The sequence below is a fragment of the Vidua chalybeata genome, chromosome 3 (assembly GCF_026979565.1).
Source record: "Vidua chalybeata isolate OUT-0048 chromosome 3, bVidCha1 merged haplotype, whole genome shotgun sequence".
Classification (NCBI taxonomy): domain Eukaryota; kingdom Metazoa; phylum Chordata; class Aves; order Passeriformes; family Viduidae; genus Vidua; species Vidua chalybeata.
Genome location: NC_071532.1, coordinates 55,854,167 through 55,874,787, shown reverse-complemented (window position 1 = coordinate 55,874,787; position 20,621 = coordinate 55,854,167). Strand labels below are relative to the sequence as shown.

The following is a 20,621-nucleotide window of genomic DNA, read 5'->3' as shown; positions in this document are numbered from 1 at the left end:
TCTTTAATGCTCAGTGTAGCTACGTGTGTGCTCCATGCCATGGTCTGCACAACAGAGCCAAGATCACAGAGGATATCTCAACCCACTCCCCTCATGGAGGACATCAAAGATTCCTCTGCCTCCTTCTCCCTTTTCCTATCATGAGATAGGACAGAAACAGGGGCGTGTCCTGCACATGCTCTCAAGTGAAAGGGCAAAATGAAGCTGAAATTAGAGAAGACTGAGTGAGAGGGGAGAAAATCACATTCTGTTTAGTGGCTGCAGTGGTTGAAATACTTGTTTGGTGTCATTCCAGCAGAACAGGCAGTGTCCCGCACCTGCACTCTCCACCAGTAGTTACACTGACTTTCTACAGCTTCCCTCTTCCTTCAGCAGCTCTTCTGCAGCCCCATTCTGGTGAGAGGTTACCACTCTGTTTCTCTCCCAACCCTAACCCTAATCCTTGTCCTGGTTCTGGCTAGGATAGAGTTAATTGCCTCCCTAGCAGCTGCTACAGTGCCATGTGTTCGTACACAATGTGTGAATAATGTTGATAACACAGTGATGATGTAGTTGTTGCTGAATAGTGCTTAGCCCAAGTCAAGGACATTCCAGTTTCCCTTGCTCTGCCAGTGAGGAGGAGCACAAGAAGCTGAGGGGGAGCGTGGCCAGGACATGAACTGGTCTGAGAGTGCTGGGGTTGTGGCCTTCTTGACTGACCCAGCATGGCTGCTGCAGTGAGTGACTTTGTCATCAAAGTCCCTGTCAGAGGAAGTGCCATTCCTGGACCTAACCATTGCTTCTGCAGATGCTTGAATTCCCTGGGATCTACTTTGGGTTTCTGAGAGCTCAAGCAACTTGCCCGTTGCAACATTTCCTGCTGCAGGATGACACCAAGAAATGTATCTTCTTGGTCCCATCAGACACTGAAAAAGAATTTTGCCACCCAGCTGGTAGGTTTTGAACACAGACTGAGGAACTGCCCTTGTCTATAGCACTTTACAAGCTGGCATTTCTGCAAAACTGCCTGCTTCACTTCAGGCAGAGCAGTTCAGCTCTGTACAGGAGACCTCTTGAAGCCTGGAGTGTCACTACTTTGGAAACCCTGGTTATACTCAGTGGCAGAGACATCAGTGCTAAGTGCCACTGTCATTGTATCTCTATTTCCCAGCTCTCAGAGCCATGTTTAATCATGTTCCTTGACAGCAATAGGAAATAGATGTGCTCGTTCTTCATGTAAGAGTCACCATGGAGGTGTGGCTCTGCAAGGGAGTACCGCTACTGGCAGCTGCATGACAGAGCAAATAAATCCTCTTGGCAGCAGCAGCTGCACTTTTTTCCTCTCACCATGCAAAACCTCAGCTTCTGTAAGCACTCTGAGGGAGCCCACCAGCATGGCCAGATGTAGAGTAAACCATCAGCTCACACTCCCTTGCAGTAGTGTCAGAAGCAGGGAGATGTTTTCTATGACATTGCAACACTAGATGACTTTCTCATGGGTCTACCATTGATACAGGAATTGATGACTTTTAATTTCTGTAGGTCAACTTCTTTTTAGAAGCACAAAACATCTCCTTAAGAAGAAAGAGGAGCTATCTATGGTGGGGGGAAGGGTGGAAAAAGCATTAATACAGCCATCATTTCCAAATTCCTAGTATGCTCTTTTAAGACACAAACGTAAATCCCAAGCTAAGAGTGTACCACTTGTCTAGGAGAAACAATTTATGTAATGTAAAAAATCCCAAAGCAAAACATAAAAAATCCCAAAACAAAAAAAACCAAAAAAAAACCAAAAAAAAACCAAAAAAAACCCAAAAAAAAACAAAACACAAAAAAAAAAACCCAAACCCCACCCCAAAACAGGAAAGGTGCGTCCTTACTGGCGTGATCACAGCTTCACAGCTTAGGCGGCTGCTTCCTGAGTAACTGCTCAGTTCTTTCAGACTCTCCCCATTTAGTCTGAGCTGCTGTTTCATCACATTGGCTTTCCACTCTGTGTGGCACAGCTCTGCACAGAGATGAAAGCTGATCCATATTTCAGCTGATTCCTTCTGCTGATTTTTGCTTTTGCTTCACTTGCAGCAGATAAACTCAGAAAAAACCTGGTGACATTGAGGCCCTTTGCTCTGAGACATTTCCTATATGACAGGAGAGTGATGCATAACAACATTTACATCCTTCAAGTCATGCCTGTAAAATGGTTTTTTAAAATTAATATCATGCTACAATTTTATTAAAAAGGGCATGAAAATTTTGAACCTTAATAAACTCAGTGAACAAGGATGAAGTTTCTACAAATGTTCTTTTTCTGTTCTTGTGCACAAATCAGGACTTGTTCTGGGTCCCATTCTCTTATCAGTGTTGCAAAAGTGCCTCAAAATGAGATTAAAAAAAATGAATTCTGCATAAGAATGCAATCGTATCAAAGAATAAGATTATTGTTATTGAACAATTATTACTCTATATTCTGTGTACTCTCTATGTCTGTCTGTGGACAGCTGTGTGCCAGCAGCTGGAGTGATGCTGGTTTGGCGATGGGGCATCCCTTCCTTTCCTCATCAGCTGCCAATCACATGCTTTGAGTGACTATTTCGCTTCACATCCTTTGAGCACTACTGTTGGTGTGGAAGGACCTGACCTTCCATATTTTCCAGGACACTCAGGAAAGGCCTGCTCCTGCTGGGATGGGAAGATCATGCTGGCAGTATAACACCAACAGAGAGGCTGTGGCCAGTGTCCATATTCAGGGCTGCCCTAAAGCCTGTCCTTGTCATTATCTCATGCTGCATTTGCAGCAGAATTCTAGATCGCTGCTGTATTTGGCGCCTGACTCAAGTCAGGAGATGAGAGGGCAGCAGCAGAAACAGGGCCCAGATCCACAGCAGCTCTCACCTGGCTCCTGCTCGGTGCTCCCCAAGCTACAGCCCCTGCCGAGGCCTGGCCTGTGCTGGCAGAAGTGCCTGTGGCTGCAGGAACCTGCACCTGCACCTGCAGCCCGGCAGATGTGACTGCTTGGCAGTGTCTGATGAGCCTGGAAATCTTGGGAGTGAGGTGCCACAAGCCACAGGAAAGGTGTAGACCAGGCCTCTGAGCTGGGAGACAGGAATACACCAGCTTACCCCAAAAGCCTTTGGCAGCAGATCCAGCAGAAGCCAGGCTGCTGAGGTTCTCCTGCTTCCTGGGGTGATGGAGGGGACACCTGCAGCGTGAGGCAAAGGAAGGATGAGCACCCTCACCCTCAGCCAGGCAACTCTCTTGCTCATATGCATGTGCTTCAGTCAGTTCCTGAGTTAATGAACGTGTGAATTGTTGAAGCACCACTGAAAGATCAGACTAATTTGTCAAAAGTGGATTGAACCCTGGTTTGACTTTTACCTAATAAGCTCATTAAATAAAGCTTGATTGACAGAGTACATTGCTCTGTGAATTTGAGAGACCCAAATAAAGTATGGCAATATATAAAATAATTCATTGCTGAAACTGGAATTGCACAATACAGTAGTAACAAAATAGAAAGTGCTTTAACCATATGGTTAAGAGATTAAGGATAGAAGGAAACAATGGACTGATCAGGAAGCTTCCTTAGAAAGTGTATGAGCAGCTTCAAAATGAGTCCTGACACAGTCAGCAGATTGGATACAGGCTGTGGATCTGTGCTGAGGCATGCCAGAGTGTTGGGTACCTCCTCCACACTCCACAGAGCAGTACAGTAAGTGAACATTTGTGTTAAGTTTCATTTTGTGGCTCTGCTTCTCTCCTCCCTGAGCAGATTTCCTAATGTTCCAGGAAGGCTTCAGCTTTGGCCAAGGCAATAGGCATGGACTGAATATGAGGAAGTCCTGCTGGCAGCTCCTTTGGCACTAAGACACTGGCACCTCAAGGAACGACAGCTGCTCCAAGGCCACACTGAGCTCTTGCATCTTGGCACACACGAGCTGTTCAAAAGCATGGATGCACCAACATCACAGCACCATGGCTGTACTGCAGAGAAAATGTGCTATGTGGTTTTGGCTAAATTTCATCTAAATATGTCCTTCTTAATGGCAGACTTGATAGAAGCCCATATTTAAGGACAGTGAATTTCTCTTATTTCTAGAGATGAACACAGGTAATTTGGCAAATACACATTAATGGTGTTACAAAAGATTTCTTGCTTCTTTCTCTTTTGTTCTACTTTTGGTATGAGTGGGATTTCATTATCTAGTGACAATGGACATTTTTACAAACAAAAACAAGTGAACACAAGAGCTGTAGAAATGGAAACACCCTGTCTCAAAGTAACAGCTGGGCTATTTGAACAGTCAGCCTCCATCACCACTGGTAGTCTGTCACCTAGATTTCATTAACAAAAGTATGCTGCTGTAATTAACAGTGTAACATTTACAGTTTTGAAGTAGGAATCTAATTGGTTTTAAATTTTATTTTTTTAAAGTAACTCGGTTACTCCTAATCACTCGTAACTATGAAATATCTTAAAACACTTGTTGACTTTTGGGAAGCAATAAACAAGAGAATCAATGACAGAACTCAAAAATTAACTTCCCTTATATGTGTTTACTTTTTAAGATTAAAAGGTGTGGAAATACAATCAAGGAAAAACTTGAACTTGGTTAAGAATGAATCAGTTTGATCTTTACAGATATCTAAAGGATAAGGATCTTAAGGATATCTAAAGAATTGTATTACTCTCCAAAAAGGCAAAATACCGAAACAAGGTAATCCTCCAGTTAAGCAGGTTGGGAAAAAAACATTGAGAGACTGTGATGCCACCAGGTACCATAGCACCTGCTCGAGTCTAACCAGGTCTCCTTTAAAAAAAGATGTAAAATATGTTGCAATGCAAGAAATGATTTAAAGTAAACAGAATGAAATCTGTTTTTTTTTTTTCCTCTTGCAACTGACAACTTTTTGTGACTGAGGCTGTTATTTTATGGGATTTGGAGCTGAGGAGCCAGCCATATTTTCTAAACATCAAGACAGCAGCTGTAGGCTCTGCAGTGTAAACAGGAACACGATTTTAAATATTCAGTGTTTGTAACACAAGTATTTAAAAGAAACCATTATCATAGCTCAACACATATTAGAACAGTCTCTTTATTGTGGTTTTTTTTTCTCTTTACCTGACAGTGTTATTTCATAAGAATAAATATTAACAGGTGAAAGTATCTCTGCTGAGCCTGCAATTTCACATTCCTTGTAGCAGAAGGACCATCATAACCCACTCCTTCCACAGCTGCTTTTTCCGTGCCCTACCCTGCTCCTTCTTGCTGAGCAGCACACCAGCCTGCAAGGCCACACTGCCCTCCAGAGGAGCTACCTGCCCAAGTGGGAGTCACCACTTCCCACCTTCTACATCCCCGATATTGCCAGCAGCAACACTGGCTTCAGTAAGGCTCTTCCCAGCTCATCTCCATCTCTGCACAATCTGTGAGTTGTTCAAAACCTTCTGCAGAGTTAAAATAAGGAACAGGTTTGACAGAAAAATAGCTTAAGAGTGGCTGTTTTTTGCTTGAGTCCATTCAACATGTAACCTAGCAAACATCATGATGTGCAAACAGTGGAGAAGAAGTGAGAGCAGGAACAATGTCTCACAATAAATGCTGTGGCCACATGCACCCTTACACAACCAGCCACCTGGGGAATTGAGCTGAACTGCTGTACTTTGCCCCACAGCAGAATTGGAGCTTTTTTTAAAAAAAAAATCTAAGCAGTGTTCAGATGTTTTTAAAAACATCTGAGCAGTAACTAACAGCTGAGGTAAGCAGTAACTAACAGCACCTTTAGCAGCTTCAGTCATTTTGGAAATGAACTTGTGACTATCCCCTAAACCACAGATACCTCAAAAGCTGGCGTTACCCTGAACTAGGAAAGGCTTATTTTGTTTTTCTATTCTGAGAGCATTTTGGACTAAGGAAGATGAAATAAACCCCACATTTAAGGAAATGACACTGGTAGATGAAGATCCTAAAGAAGTTTTAAAATGGGCAGCACTAAAATAATTCTGTAGGATGTTATTTTTTTACCTCAAAAGACTTCTATACTTTGAAGTCAATTGATTTTAAAACTATTACTCTAATAAAAGAGAGATAATAAAATCAATATCACTTACAATAAACTTTACAATAATGGTCACATCATAATAAGCTGGGAAAAAATCTAATATGTAGAGACTTTTTGTGCTAAATCCACCTTAAGTATTAGTAAGCTCATTGTTCACCTGTGTGATGGATGTTTTAGTCTGATAAACAGAATACATTGCTTGGCTTTTAAGCTGATTCAGCAAGAGCTCATTCAGGAAGACCGAACACCACCAACAACCTTTCACCTTCAACTCAATAAATCATATCCCATTTAATTAAATTTTTATTCAATGAAATGATGTATAAAAACTTACAAATCTGAGAACTTAACTATACACAAAAAGATGATATTCAGTTTAAACATATACACAGAGAAGAAGAGCTGTGGTTTGTGACTTGCCCTCTCCCACCCCTCCCCCCAAACACACACTGTCTCCATTTATGATGGGGCACTTTTTCTGTCCACTTAGACTTTCTGTTGGCCCAGTAATTGCTCAGTGGGCTGCACTTCTGCTGTCAGTTTAGGTTTTTAGGCTACCAGCAAAAAATCTGGGCATCTATATAAAATAATAAAAATCAACAACTTGATTTTTAACACAAAGATGCAGTACTGCCACCAGCAGTAACTAAAACTACAGAATTCACCCTTTCAGTTTTTGCAGGCTTTGACTTGGCTTTCAAAATAACAGGACTCTCATAGAGCAGAATTTCCCAGCCAGCACTACAGATTTCATTTTAAAACAACCATGATCACCTGTTGCTAGAACACCGTTTATCCTCCCTCTTAACTCATGCCATTAGACCAAATGAAATCATGGACGTTCCTTGCCTGAGTAAGGGAATAAAGCTTTTCTCTCTTCTTTCATCCAGAATGACTCAAAGCACTCCATAGTTAACAACACAAGCATGTGCTGCACTAACGATGGTGCAGTGCTCACCAGTATGCCACTTCTCTAGTTTCCTTGGTAGCTTGGGTGACAGCACTTACTTATTGGCTTCTCTTTGACAGGTCAATAAAAATGCACACAGCTCAGGACGTTCCAAATTTGGTTACAAGCAACCTGTGCAATGACTAGCTTTGTCAAACAACTAAAAGACATTCCAGGCTGAATCTGAGAGCAGGTGGCCAGTTACTTAAAAAGGATGTGTGCATTTATTTACCTGTACCAAATATACACACAGACACTTTATATATATATAAATCTTTATACATATACAGTATTTATATATATATATATATAAAGATTGCCATCACATTACTATTACAGCTACTTAAGTCAGAAGTTGACTAAGTAACAACTTTGCTTGACTCTGAAACAGATACCCAAAGGCAGGCTTGAAGGAAAACATAGGCTAAAAGAAAACCCAACACCCAACACCCTCAGCTCTATTTAACTCAGTGAACAGAGATTTCTGCATTCCTTGAGGAAAAGTTCTGAGGGCTTAGGTTATAACCTTAATCGACTTGCATGTGGACTTGTAAAGAGCACGGTGTTTAATCTGCCAGATCTCAAAATGCCATCTACCAGGGAAACTAAAATACATAAATCCTTTGCTTACCAAACTGATACTCTGTTTCTCATTACACTCGTCATTGTATCTAAATACACTTTTAAGCAATCTAACTTTTATTTAAAATCTATTAAATTTGGAATAACTAATACTATCAACATAGTTAGCTGGATTGTTTTTTCATATGTTCCTTTGTATTAAAATCAATTTTGTTGTGGTTTGATGCAAGAGCTTTTTGTTTGTTTTGGTGGGAGAGGCAAAGTCCAATTTCCTAATGTGCCAGTACAGTTCTGGTTGCTGAAGACAAAGGGTGGGAAGGAAAAGATGGCAGGGGTAAGTGAGGTAAGAGGTAGGGGTAGGAAAAATTCATTTAATAAAAAATGAGTAAAGAAACTTTAAAAAATTGATATAGGTTTCACATTCAGTCTAACAACACTGCTTCCTGCTCCTTTTTGATGGAGGCTAACACTGCATTATCAGTCTCTGTGGCTTCTGTGTCCCCACCACCTAACAGAATGGAGCGATCTTCTTCTAGTGTAAAGACAGAGTTTTGATTTTGGCACGAATGTTTGACTACTTCATTGGGAGTTGAAAAAGTTTTGTCACACAAGTTACATTTGTAGGGCTTGTTGGTCTGTACTAGCATGTTGTCCATTTGACTGCCTTCCTCAAAAGTACAGAGCTCCAGAGTCTGTTTATCCACCATCGTGTACGTGTCCATGCTCTGGTTTAGGCACACGTGTCTGGCAGCCTGGTTAGCCCTACAAAAGCTTTTGTCACAAGTGCTGCACTTGAAGGGCTTGCCTGTATGTATGTACATGTGCTCCCTCCAGTGGCTTTTCTGAATAAATTTGCGACCACAGATGGAACATTCGTATTTCCGTCTCTTTACCTCCCTCTCTTGATCTGCTTGCTCCAGGTTGTCAATATCTGCAATATCGGAAGGGGGAGGTGTCTCTGACTGCTGCTGCCCATCAATTATTGGGGAGTCTGAGATCTGCTGCAGCTCGCTATCACTAATCATTCCCGCTTCAGGCACTTCCATGGCATCTTTATCAGCTGTGTTGTTACAGAGAGACAAGGAAATATTACTTTCTCCCTGCTGGCTAGATGTGAAGGGAACTCCCGTGTGGATCTGCAGGTGCTCCCGCAAGCTGCTGCGCAAGTTGAACCGGCGACCACAGAGGTGACAGGCATAGTATTTTGGGAAGCTTCCGTTCCTTTTCATAATGCTTGGCTTGACATGTGCTATTGTGAGAGAGGCAGGCTGTTCATCTGAAGAAGATGCTTCCATATTGCCCTCTTCTCCCGAAGGTGAATTATTACCAGCAGCAGATACCAATTCTGGAGATAGAGAAGATGGCAATGGGTCAGAAGCGGACATATTTGTCCGGGTCACTTGTGGCAGATTTGCACCCAACTGCGAGAGCTGTGAACCTTCAGAAGCCTGCTCTTGGTTCATTCGTGATGTCTGAGGCCGTGGTTCTCGCCCGAGTTTGTCAGTCGCCGACGTAACCTTAGTGGGATGTCTTATCTGGTGATCTGCAATCTGAATGCCATATAATGAAGATGCTAATGGAAAGACTTGATCCGGGTGAGAAAATGTTCCCTGACTTGCAAGGCTGGCCTCTTGAATTAGTGGATATGCATGCAGAAACTTTATTCCCTGTTCTAGTCGAACTGGGTCAATGAGTTGTGGTGCCATCTTCCCAGTGTACATCAAATGCAAGAGATAACTGAAGATATCTGGCTGTATGTCGGTTGCTTTCAAACGGACACATTCACTGAAAGGTGAAACAAAATTACAAATAAGACATAAGGGAAATATTTTTTTCCAGTTCTATATTATTCAAGCCTTGATACAAATAGGAGGTTTCTACTTAAATTCAAAAGACAGAATCTGCAATAAATATTAAGGGAAATGCTTTACTGTGAAAGAGCTAATCTTAGGAGCTACTTGAAAGATGACTTCTTTCCTCAGTGAAGTAACTGGCTTGAAAGAAAAGCAGTCCCATTGCGACCTATACCATTTTAAACTGCTGTTATGTTGTAAATGTGTTGTCACATATTAATATATTTTGTAAACTGCAAAGACATTTTCCCCCTTTTCTTGGCTGGATTCAAACACATCTGTAGCTAAATTACAACCTGCTAGCACAACTTTTCTCAGTATTTAGCCCTGAAAACACCTAATTCATCTGGCACTTGCCTGCTGGGCTTGTATGTCCTACTAGAATTTACAACTAGAGTTCTGCAAACGGGCAGTATTCCGTTGTCCCAAGTGCATTATGATCCAGAAACAATGCAGGACAGGGTGTGAATTCACCCGGGGATCTGATGCAACAGGTGTAACCTGTGGAATCCAGGTTCTTTACACAGCAGAACAGCAGCTTTTTTTTCCTTGAATAGGGAGGAAGAAACAGCAGGACCAGTGGACTGCCTGGTCAGCCTAGCAGTCCCTTGATTAGAGCACTCAAAGGGAGATGCTTTGGCTGTGATGCCCTCTTCAGCCCAACAGGACTGAAACCAACACCACCCTCCAGCTCAGAGTGTGCCCTATGCATCAACCTTTACGATGCTCTGGACTGAGACAGCTACCGCTGTTCTAGCTAAGGCTGTATCTCTGAGCAGAAAGTAAGGCAAGGTTCACAGAAGAAGAAAGAAAAGAGGGAACTTCTTTGTGAGGTCAGTTAGCTAACAGGAGAGGAACTGGGATTCTAATTATTTTTCATAAGTATTTGTAGCTCCTCTATTAAAAAAAAAACATAAATAAACCACAGAAATTCAGAAATGGACAGGATTGTGTGTTGTGGTCTGAATGGTCTAACTACAGCAGGCTACCAAACTGAGAAGGAAATTATAGCCAATTCTTCCATTTCTTGAGGTGCACGCTTTCTTGAGCTCTCTCTGTGACTGCTTTTGACAGATATATGACTCAAAAGTAAACTTTGCAATGCTGTCTGCCAAAGATGACTGTGTGCTCTTGATGGAGCATCAAGACTGATAACATCTGCCTGCACTCCTGTTTCAGAAGTGCAAATGCACTTCTGTCCTAGCAGTTCACTTCTGGCTAAGAACTCTTAGCCAAAGAGTTTGAATCACTTAACATAATCTTTTTGAGTTAGTTCAAATATTTTGGAAAAAGATAAAAAAATCTTTAAAGTGGTCTCACACTTTGGTGATCTTTTCAATCTCCTCAATGTAAGCCTGTGGTACAAAAAAAAAACCCCAAAAAACACTGGAAGAAAAGTACCACAAACCCCTTTATTTTTCACCATAACGTAGTATTCTATTATTTAATTGACAATAAACTACAAAGAAATGAAACACATATACCTCTTTCGTAAGTTTATTTCTCAAAACCTCCTAGCAAGTACTTATTGGATTGTATGTAACATTACACAAATGTCAACAACAGTGTCAAGACAGAGCAGAAGATAGTGACTGGGGGAAGGAAGCTGCAGGAGAAAAGACAGGATCTTTGAAGTATTCAATTATAGAAAATCAATTTTCTATGTTTTTTAAGGACAAAGAACTTGTGCTAAATTATAAAATTAATGTTAATGAATCACAGTTCAACTTTAATATGTTTGAAAGTGAGGTTCTAGTTTGCATTTAAGACTGGATTCCATGCTCTTTATGTCATAACAAGAAGCAAAAAGAACATTTTGTTGCTAGACTTCCTTAGCTTAGTTAACTGAACAACATTTAAATGGTGAACCTTTTTAGAGTTACCTGGTTTGATGAACAAACAACATCTTGAAGTAGTTGGAGAAAGAAGCGAGGACAGATTTGTGTGCCTTGAAGTAGACATCCCCAATGGCAACTGTGCAGTCACACAGGAAACCGAACTCTCTCTGAGCATTTAGCTGCTGCAGCAGAATAAGTCCATGGTTGGCCAAATCCATTTTTTTTACACTCTGAAAAGCAAATGACTTGCATGTAAAACTTAACAGGAGATGCACAGATGCAACAGTAGCTGTCTATTACCAGATATTTTCACCAATATTCAGATGCCATACTTTAGTAACACATCTTAATCCCAAGTTACTGTATAAAAGATACCTTACACATAGGCAAGGATTTCTCTTTCATGATGGGAAATGCGATTCAGAAAGGTGTGAGTGATTTGCCAAGGCTTAAAGAGCAAAGGAGAACCAGGACCAAAGGGTTCTGGAAAGGCATGGTGTGGGTACTTGGATACAGAAATATAAATAGCTAAGGAAAAGGAAGATATATTAACAAGTAGTAAAAACAGCTATACAGAGTGGGAAAAAGAAAGTGTGTTGGTTGCCACTTGTCAGCTCAAATAGGAAAACTGATTTTCCTTTCTGATGTCAGTCACTCTCACCCATGCAAGTGAGAGTGACACAACCCAATAAAAGACAAGGTAGATACTTTTAATCTGGATTTTCAGTCTCTTTGTATATCTTTTACCTAGAAGTTATGGGTCCATCCAGCTGAATCCAAGCCCAGCATTAAATAACTGAACATTTGTGATGGTTATGCCCTCTCCTGGGAAATACCAGATACATACCTAAATCTTCCTAGGTTCAAACAGTGAATTCATTCTAGGTATTGGCAAGCCCTCTGGACTATCAATACAGGAGGGGCCAACCTTTTCACCTGATAACTATTGATCTATTTATTGAGACCAGCCACAACAGCATTTTTAAGAAGTCTGCATGCCTCATGCCTGCCTAGAAAAATCAAGAAACTCAAAGGGTGAGAGGTGCAGTTCTGTCCATGGCTGCCCATCGGCCACCCACCAGGTAGGATAACCAACAGTGAAATGCGGCACTGAGCCGAGCCCCCCTAGGCCAGGGCTTCCACAGCCCCTCACCTCCTGGGCACCTCCTTGTACCAGCTGCTGGAGGCTGCCCACAAAGAACTACCTAAGAGCTAGAAACTTTTTCTTAAGGATTCAAGGGCAGTCTTGGAAGCAAAAATTAGTAACTTTGGCGGAAAAAAATAGACAGGAAAACACATCAGGACAGTTGCCCATGGTTGGAAGGATGGATGAATATAGGGCTAGTAAGATCAGCGAGTGGAAACAAACTTAAAGCAAATAGAGCTTCGGGCAAAAGTGAAAGTATGAAGCAATACATAAACATACAAAAAAAGTATGAAGCTGTACATAAACATACAAAAAAAGTATGAAGCTGTACATAAACATACAAAACAGCAAGAGAAGCCAACAAATTCCTGGCCATGTAACACTCAGAACAGAAACAGAACAGAAAGAGAACATGAAACTAGAAGTGGATCAAAACTTTTATAAAAAGTCTTGGGTGCAATCCTGTCTAAACTTAACTGCAGTTATCAGAATTTAAGTCAGGTTCAAGCAGCTAGTTTCTTTTATACACTAAGAGCATGGCTTTTTGGGAAAGAGAACAGAAATGTATTCCACATATGCCGGTATGTTTCGTCACTGGAGAAGCAAGTATTTCTACTTGCCAGACAGGGAAGAACTCCCTCGTATTTAAAGCAATAACCAAGCTGACCAAATGCATTCCTTTGCATTCACATGAGATCAGAACTCACTGGAGACAGGGGTGTAAAGACAAAGAAGGAAATACAGTGTAAGATACAGCTGATTATTTTCTTACAGTAAATAAGAGAAAAAGAAATTAGGCTTCAGCTCTCTTTAGGTACATATTCTCCCCCTTAAACTAATGTTTGCATAACTAAGTTTGTACATACAGTATGCTAAGATTCTCTCTCTCTACAAGAGGGAATACCTACTGTCAGCAGGAACAAAAATCATGTTGAGTGTTATTTAATCCTGCAAGATACCCCATGTGGGTGATACAGAAAACGCTAGATTTTTTTTTTACCTTTAATTTTGATTATTAATGTGTTCTACATTTTTTGAATTCAGTCTGGTTTGCACTTGGACAACAAAACTTGCAAATCGGAGCAAACCACCAATGTGAAGGCACTCCAAGCCAGACAAGCATTCTTTCTAGTTATTACCGTCCTAAGTGTATTTAGTTTGGAGCTTCACTCTTACCCCAAACAGCAAGCCCTTCCGTACAGACCTGAATTGAACTTTTAAAAAAATGATACATGTGCACAACATTGTGTTTTGCATGTATCTGGATGGTATCTAAACGCTCTAGCTAAAAGCAGTGCAGTAATTACACTCCAAGGAAATGACAGGGCAGATGAAAAGAGCGAGGAAAGCACTTTGCACATTACAGTATGCGTGTGCTCAGGAATTTTACCTTTAGCTAAATGAAGTGGTGATTAACACCGGCAAGGCCGCATTTCAGTGCTGACCGATTCAACAAGTGTGTGAAATACTCGTGCCCTGAAACCCCGTGGGGGCAGCGCTTCCCTGGCCGGGCCCCGCTCTGCCGCGGCTTTGCAAGTTACCTGATCTGTTCAGCCCTGGCTGAGAAGCCACGCGGGGCCGAGCCCGTTCGGGCAGGGTGCTCGCTCCGGAGACACCGCATGGAAAAGGGGGCGGCACAAGCCCAGGATAACACCGGGGAAGCGCCGGCACCGCTCCGCGGGAGTGGGCCGGGTACGGGCAGCCAACCGGGCTGGCAGGGAACAGCTCGGGCACGGCGCTTCCCGCTCTGCCCTCGCACCCTGGGCAGCGAACCTCGACAGCACCGAGCCCGCGGCGCTGCTCCCGCTCCGACGGCAGAGGGCACCGGCGCGGCCCCGGCCGCTCACGGACGCGCCACACCTCCCGCAGCGGCGGCAGCTGTCCGCTCGGCCCTCGCCCTCAGCCCGGGCGGCGGGCGGGGACCCGTGATGCGCCTTCCCTGCCTCCCGCCTAGCCCGGGCCGGGGGCGTATCCGGCCGCGCGCCCGCTCCATGCCCGGAGCACGCTCGGCCCCAGTGCGGGAGCGGACGGCGCCCTCCCATTGGCCGCCGGGGCGGAAGGCCGGGCGGCCGCGCGCCGCTCTCACTGGCTGCGCCCCGCCCCTCCCTCCTCCCGCTGGCCCCGCCCGCCGCCCCCCCCGGCGCACGCCACGCGCGCACGGACGGGACGGAGACGGCGCGCGAGACGCAGCGCGAGCGGAGCCGCCAGGGCGCGCGAGACGGGAAGAGCCGCCGCCGCCGCCGCCGCCAGGGCCGGCCCATCCCAAGCCGCCGGGGGGGGGCGGGGGACAGGCGGGGCCGCCCCGCCCCGCGCGCGCCGGATCCCGCTGCTGCCGCTGCTGCTGCCGCCACCACCGCCGCCGCCGAAGGGGGCGGGAGGGAGGCAGCGCGGGCCTCAACCGGCCGAGCCGAGCCCCGCGCCGGGCGGCACCGGCTTCCCCGGCCCCCTCCCTCTCTCCCTCTCTCTCCGCGACCCACCCACTCCCCTCCGGCTCGGCCCGGCCCTCCCCTCGGTGCGCACCCATCCCCCCCCCCCCCCCCCCCCCCCCCCCCGTACCGTGTCCCGGATGGAGCCGCCCGGACCGGTCCGGCCCGGTCCGGCGGGGATTCACCGGGCAGTTCCACCTCCCGCCCCGCAACCCCCTCGGCCCGCTCGGACCCGGCGGGGCCCGGGGAGCCCCTCACACACAATGCGGAGGTAGGGCCGAGCAGGCCCCGCCGCGCCCCCGCCGCCGCCGCCGCCTCAGCCCGGGCCGCGGCCGGCGCGACGGGGCCGGGCGCACGTGCGGGCGGCGGGGCCGGGCTGCCCCGCGGGGCGGGCGCGGCGCGGCCGGTGCTCGCTCACCTGGGGGGCGTGGGGGCCGCCGGGTGGCGCCGCGCGGGGGCCGCCGCCGTCTCCGCGCCCGGCAGCAGCAACAACGGAGTCAGCGCGGCGGCGGCGGCGGCGGCTTTTCCTGTCCGGTTACGTTCGGGTCACATGACCGGGAGCGGAGCACAGAGGCTGCGGCGAGGAGCCCCCGCCGTGGGGGAGGGGAGGCGGCGAGCGCTGTGGCGGCAGCGGGAGACACCCAGCCCCCGCCCCTCCCTCCGCGCCCGCCCCACCACCGGGAACGGGAGCGGCCTTCCGGGCACCCCCGGGGCAAAGCCGCTGCTCCTGTCCTAGAGAGGCGCGCTGCCCCTTTAAAACTCCCGGGCGGCAGAGGCCGGTGTAGCCCCCCTGCACCCCCCTCCGCCTCCAGCGCTGCGGGATAACGGGGATCGTGGCGGCGTGCGGGGCTGGGATGGGGCGGTGCTGTGCCGTGCCCGCCGCCGCCTTCCCGGCGCCCATCCGGCCTCGCCGTGGCGGAGGAGGCTGCTCGGTGTCGCCACCGGGGGGCCCCGGGCCCCGAGCGGCTCCCGCCGAGCGGTGCTCGGCGGCGGGTGTGGGATCGAGGGATGGATGCCGCCGGGTGCTGCCCTCGCGCTTGCTGCCGGGGAGGAGTGACGGGCGCAGGTGCGTCCCGGCGCTTTCCGCGGAGTCGCCCGGGATGTGGGACACGGGGACGGGCCCGCAGCGGCGGGACGCGGTGTCCCGGGCCTATCGGGCACGAAGTCTGAGAGCCGGTGCCGTTCTCCGCGTCACCGTGGCTGCTCTCCAGGTGTCATTTATAGGAAGTTTCGCTCCGGTGCGTCGGGAAGGGGCGGCGTGGGACCGATCTCTGTGAAACTGTCCTGGGCACGCCGTGGCGGAGCTGTCAGATGGGAGGTTACAAGTTCAGTTGTCAAAAAGAGTGATTCAGCGTACAAATGTGGAGAGGTTGGCTCTGTTTGCGGTCTGTTCAGCTGGACGCAGGTTATTTGAAGCGGGTATTGCCTTTTTAAGGGATGATATAGCTGCTGTATGTAAAACTCGCATCTGCAGCTTCCCACAGTGGCAGATCTGGTTGTGGTGGAGTGTGGAGGGAAGGTGGCTGTAGCAAGGCCTGGTTTTATCCAAATCCAAGGCATGCCGTAGAATAATCTGTGGATGCCTATAAAACTGTATAGAGAAATACACCAAGAGACATACCTGGAAATACATGTATGTCCACAACACATGGAAAAAATTGTCGGTCTTGCAGAAGTTACTAAGTCAGAGCTGTTGGCGTGGAGCAGGGATGCTGTCTCCTACAAGAGGCTCTTGGATGTGATTTCTTCAGGCAGGGTATCAGTCCAGGGACAGCTGGGATTCATCTGCTAAGTGGAGCAGTGGCATGGACTGAATCATTTTCAGAGAGAAACTTTGTCATTGTTGTTGAAAGACCTTGTGGGAAGATGTTTGGCCAGCAATAGGTGAAGGGGGTTCCTTTGCCCCTCCTGTCCTAGAGCCCTGCTCCTGCTGTCCTCCAGAGCGCTTTCTGTTGTTCATGGCGAACAGCATATGCTACAATGCCAACAGTCTGAATTAGGTCCAGATGATTATTACTTTTTTTAGGGTACTTATTTAAGCAAACATTTAGGGGCCTAGCTGTTCCTGGGATGTTGTTTCTGTGATAATTAAATAAGATATACTATGGAAAAAAAGGCCCAAACTTTGAACTCTGCATCTTGACAGCAGGTGTACTGTTGGGGAGGAGAAGTCTTGTATCTTGTCTGGTTTGTAGATCCACAGATGATTGCAGCTATCTCAGGCAGCTGTTACTTCTACAGGATCTAAATTGATAAAGGATTAGACCAGTTTTATGTGAGTCTGTCTGACTTAGCCATCTCCCACTGAAATTAATGGATGTCTTGATAGGCACAGCTTGAGTCTTTGCATCAAATAGGTCATGAATATTAATTTATTTACCCAAATTAAACTGCATTTGAAAAGTGCAGGTTTTTAAGACTAGTGAAGTCTTAAAAAAACCCAACAAACCAACTCCAAAACCCAACAACTTTTAATTTTAATGGAGCTGAAAGCTAACTGTCTGCTGCTGTTCCAGTACTTAGAATAAAGCATCTGAACAGAACCTAATCCTTAAGACCCATCTCGAATAGCTGAGATCTTAAAAACATGTCCATTGTAGTTCAGCACAACTCTGAGTTCTGCTATGTGAGCATGTGGCAGAAAGTTTATAGAGTGTATTTAACCAGTCTACTTGGCAATTTTTTCCCCTGAATGGTTTCCCTTGCATTTCAGTTTTGCAAGCTAAATACAAAGTAAAGAGAGTAAATGGGCATTTGAACTCAAGTCGCTTAGTGTTTGATCATCTGTCTCATTCTACTGGAAGATATTGAAAAAGTGATATAATTTTTAATTTAACTGAGTGGGCTACTTAGGAAAACCAGTGTGTTTCTGGCAGGCTTTTTGGCCTCTTTTTCTCTTTCATGCTGCACTTGCTTACTTCTGTGTTGGCATTTGTGTGGGATTCTCCTCTGTGCTGTCTCTGAAACTGGAGAAAAAATTAACTTTGCTATGGTTTATTTGTATTATTAGCAGCTCATAATTCAGCTGTAAAGCACCTTTATTTGGACTGCAATACTTGAATCCAGCAATAATGCAGTTTCTAATACTGTTGGATTCAAGGCCTGTTGGAATCTCTAGAAAGATGGCTGTGTGGAGTGTAATGTTGCCAAACTTCAGACCTTCAATACTGACTGACACCTGAGATGTGTCACCTGTGTCGCAGGGAGTGATAAGCATTCACCTGATCAATTTGGGACACCCAACTTATCATGTGAATCTAAATTATTACTCTATCTCTTCAGATTTTTGGTTTGTTTCTTTCTTAGGTTACAATCCACGCACCTGAAATTGTAATAAAAATGTATCCATGTCTCATTAAGTGGCATTACTGTGCTTTTAGTTTTTATGTGCTGGCTTTCCCTCCTGAGTTTCTAGAGGTACTTGATTAGGATTTCTTTCCCACTTTTATGACTTTTTGAAAGGACTGTTCAGACTGTTTGAGATAGTGCTACACACATCTGAGCACATTCTTAGTTAGGTGTGATGCTGTTGATGACAGGATCAGTCCCTAGGTTTTGGGTTTTACTTTGGTCTGCACGTATTTGGATTAAAGGCAGCATTTTGTCTGATAAGATCATATTTTACATTGTAAATGAGCATGCTGCTGATGATATAAGTGTTAATAGGATGATGGAAGTGTCTGCTAATCTGAGTAAAAAGTCACTTGAGCAGTGGGAGGAACTTGATCCAGTCTCAAATCCTGTGTGTCCCCTTGGATGAGTTCAGTTGAAATCTGGAGTGGAATAGCAGATTTTTTTATCGCTATAGTCAAAACCTCAGCAGCTCTAGTGATGGTAATTAGGCTCAAAGTGCTAAGATTTTTTGTGAGTTTTCAAATTTCTCTGCATTTTTGAAAAGTAAGAGAGCAGAGTTGCTGTTCTGAAGAGCTCTTTGCTCACTGCTCCCTGCAACATTGCTGACACACTCTCAAAGGAGTGCAAGCCATGGGCATCTGGGAGTTGTGTGTCCTAGGCAATGCATGGGAATTGTTCCCTGAACGTGTGGGACCCTATTTCACATGGGTAGAACTGTAGTAAACCAAGAGTTTATGTCAATGCTGAAAAATCTCTTTTATTAGCACAGCTGCCATTTCTAACACTTCCACTTTGGATTTATGCTGGCAAGAAGGCTTGGTGGCAAGTGTGACAGCTGCAGTAGCTTCTTCCTAGAACATTGTACCTCTGAGAGTCTCCAAGCTTTTTTCTTCCAGGACTCTGTCCTCCTCCTGTTAGAATTGTGCACATAGTTTATCCAAGTCTCACCTATCTTTCAGACAGCATTGTAGGAATGTAAAACTGATCCCTGGGAAAACTGATATAAGGGCCCAGCAGCAATAGTGGAATGGCTCTGCTTTTTCTTGCCTTGACTTCCCTACTCTTCCTTGCCTTGCTGTTGGGATATGTTCATGACAGGTGAGTGGTCATCGCCAAGGAGATCTGAGCTTTCACATTTTTGTTGCCAATAGGTTTGGTGGTCTGACAGGTGAAGGAGATCCATGGTGTGTGAGCCACCTTTTGTATAGGCTGTATAAGCTGAAAAGATGAAGAAATAAATTGATCTCCATTGTTCTGTAGGCTAAGCTGGTTTTCTGGTATTGGGATATTAGGAATTGTTTCTACACCTAGTGACCAAAATTAGTTGAGTATCTGCAATTTAGACCAGGGAAAATAATTATAACCATCATTTTGTCAGTACAATGTATGTCATTTAAGGAAATGGTTTAACTGTGTGTAGTTTTTCTTGTTAGGAGACTCATCTCTGTCAGGAAATTTTAGTGTAACCCAACTAACACAGTTCTTGCAGTGCAGATTAGCCATCTATTTTCTGCCTTTGGCTTAGTCTGAAATGAGCCTTTTTACATGGGCCCTGCTCACTTTTAACAGGTAAAGGTCAGAGTGACAATGTCCTCCTGGCTGGAGTGACATTTTAGTGGAGCTTGACTATAAAGTTACAGCAATATATGTACTTGCATGTGTTGTTTTCCTTAGAAAAAAGGATTCAAACTGCAGTAGTTCTCAGGTGCATTTTTAATGCCCATGCATGTGAGGTGTTCAGATGAAGCAGCTCTCAGTGACAGAGCTCCAGGGAAGTGTGTGTATGCATCCAGCAAACAGAGCTGATGTGAACAGCACAGCAGAGAGCAGAGATTGACTCTGTACCCATGAGTGCTGTCACCCCAGAGAAACTATTGGAATTGAGTCACAGCTCTCAGCATTCCTTGCTGTTTTACAAACAGCTACTCTTGTGACAACTTCCCAGCAGATCTGCCAAAGAAAATCATGTATAAGTTATCCTTTACCTTATCTGACAGAAAAAGCAGAGATAGAAGCAGTTTGCACAGTTAGGATCCTTATAAAGAATGGTCTAACAAGGCTCCATATGAACAGATTTTTACCGTTCAATCTTAATTTTTTTAAAAAGGTTAAAATTTCAGAGTTCTGGGTATTTTAGGATTCCTCTCTTGTTTTCCTTGCATATTCTGTATTTATTGCTATTGCATTTTTTTTTTCCCCTCAAGTGACCCTTACTAGTTAGACTCATTTTGATGAAGACTCAAACTGTGCAAACTGTAGTGACGATGGTTGTTTTCAGTTACACTGGGAGAGCATGGGGTGGGTGAGGTAGGCAAAAGATGGGTGTGGTCTCACAAATAAGGCAGTTCTGCGTTGCTTCTGGAGCTTGAGTCTCATCCTGCCTGTGCCATAAAACTCCCTCCTGGTCAGGCCATGTGTACATGTGCACAGGCT

General features: G+C 45.3%; 2 protein-coding genes across 4 annotated transcripts; both read right to left on the bottom strand.

Annotated features, from left to right (window-relative positions):
- Positions 1–5,057: 5,057 nt before the first annotated feature.
- On the bottom strand, positions 5,058–15,388 carry ZBTB2 (zinc finger and BTB domain containing 2). Of its 3 annotated transcripts, none has more exons than XM_053938803.1 (3): positions 15,253–15,388; positions 11,307–11,491; positions 5,058–9,355 (listed from the first exon to the last, which is right to left on the bottom strand). In XM_053938803.1, exons 2-3 carry the CDS (start codon positions 11,477–11,479, stop codon positions 7,993–7,995), a joined length of 1,536 nt encoding a protein of 511 aa, XP_053794778.1. In that variant the 5' UTR covers positions 11,480–11,491; positions 15,253–15,388; the 3' UTR covers positions 5,058–7,992. The 3 variants fall into 3 exon arrangements, with proteins under 3 accessions (XP_053794778.1, XP_053794779.1, XP_053794780.1); XM_053938804.1 differs by lacking the exon at positions 15,253–15,388 and adding an exon at positions 14,965–15,083; XM_053938805.1 differs by lacking the exon at positions 15,253–15,388 and adding an exon at positions 13,950–14,311.
- On the bottom strand, positions 15,370–16,794 carry LOC128785214 (translation initiation factor IF-2-like). Its single transcript, XM_053937515.1, has 2 exons — positions 16,690–16,794; positions 15,370–15,984 (listed from the first exon to the last, which is right to left on the bottom strand). The coding sequence occupies exons 1-2, from the start codon at positions 16,792–16,794 to the stop codon at positions 15,370–15,372; spliced, it is 720 nt and encodes a 239-aa protein (XP_053793490.1).
- Between the last annotated feature and the right edge of the window lie 3,827 nt (positions 16,795–20,621).

Coding starts and splice junctions, on each gene's coding strand:
- ZBTB2 (XM_053938803.1), bottom strand. CDS start 11,479: ATGGATTTGGCCAACCATGGACTTATTCTGCTGCAGCAGCTAAATGCT. Junction 9,356..11,306: donor TTGTTTGTTCATCAAACCAG/GTAACTCTAAAA, acceptor TTCACCTTTCAG/TGAATGTGTCCGTTTGAAAG.
- LOC128785214 (XM_053937515.1), bottom strand. CDS start 16,794: ATGAACAACAGAAAGCGCTCTGGAGGACAGCAGGAGCAGGGCTCTAGG. Junction 15,985..16,689: donor GCCAAACATCTTCCCACAAG/GTCTTTCAACAA, acceptor CGTGCCCGATAG/GCCCGGGACACCGCGTCCCG.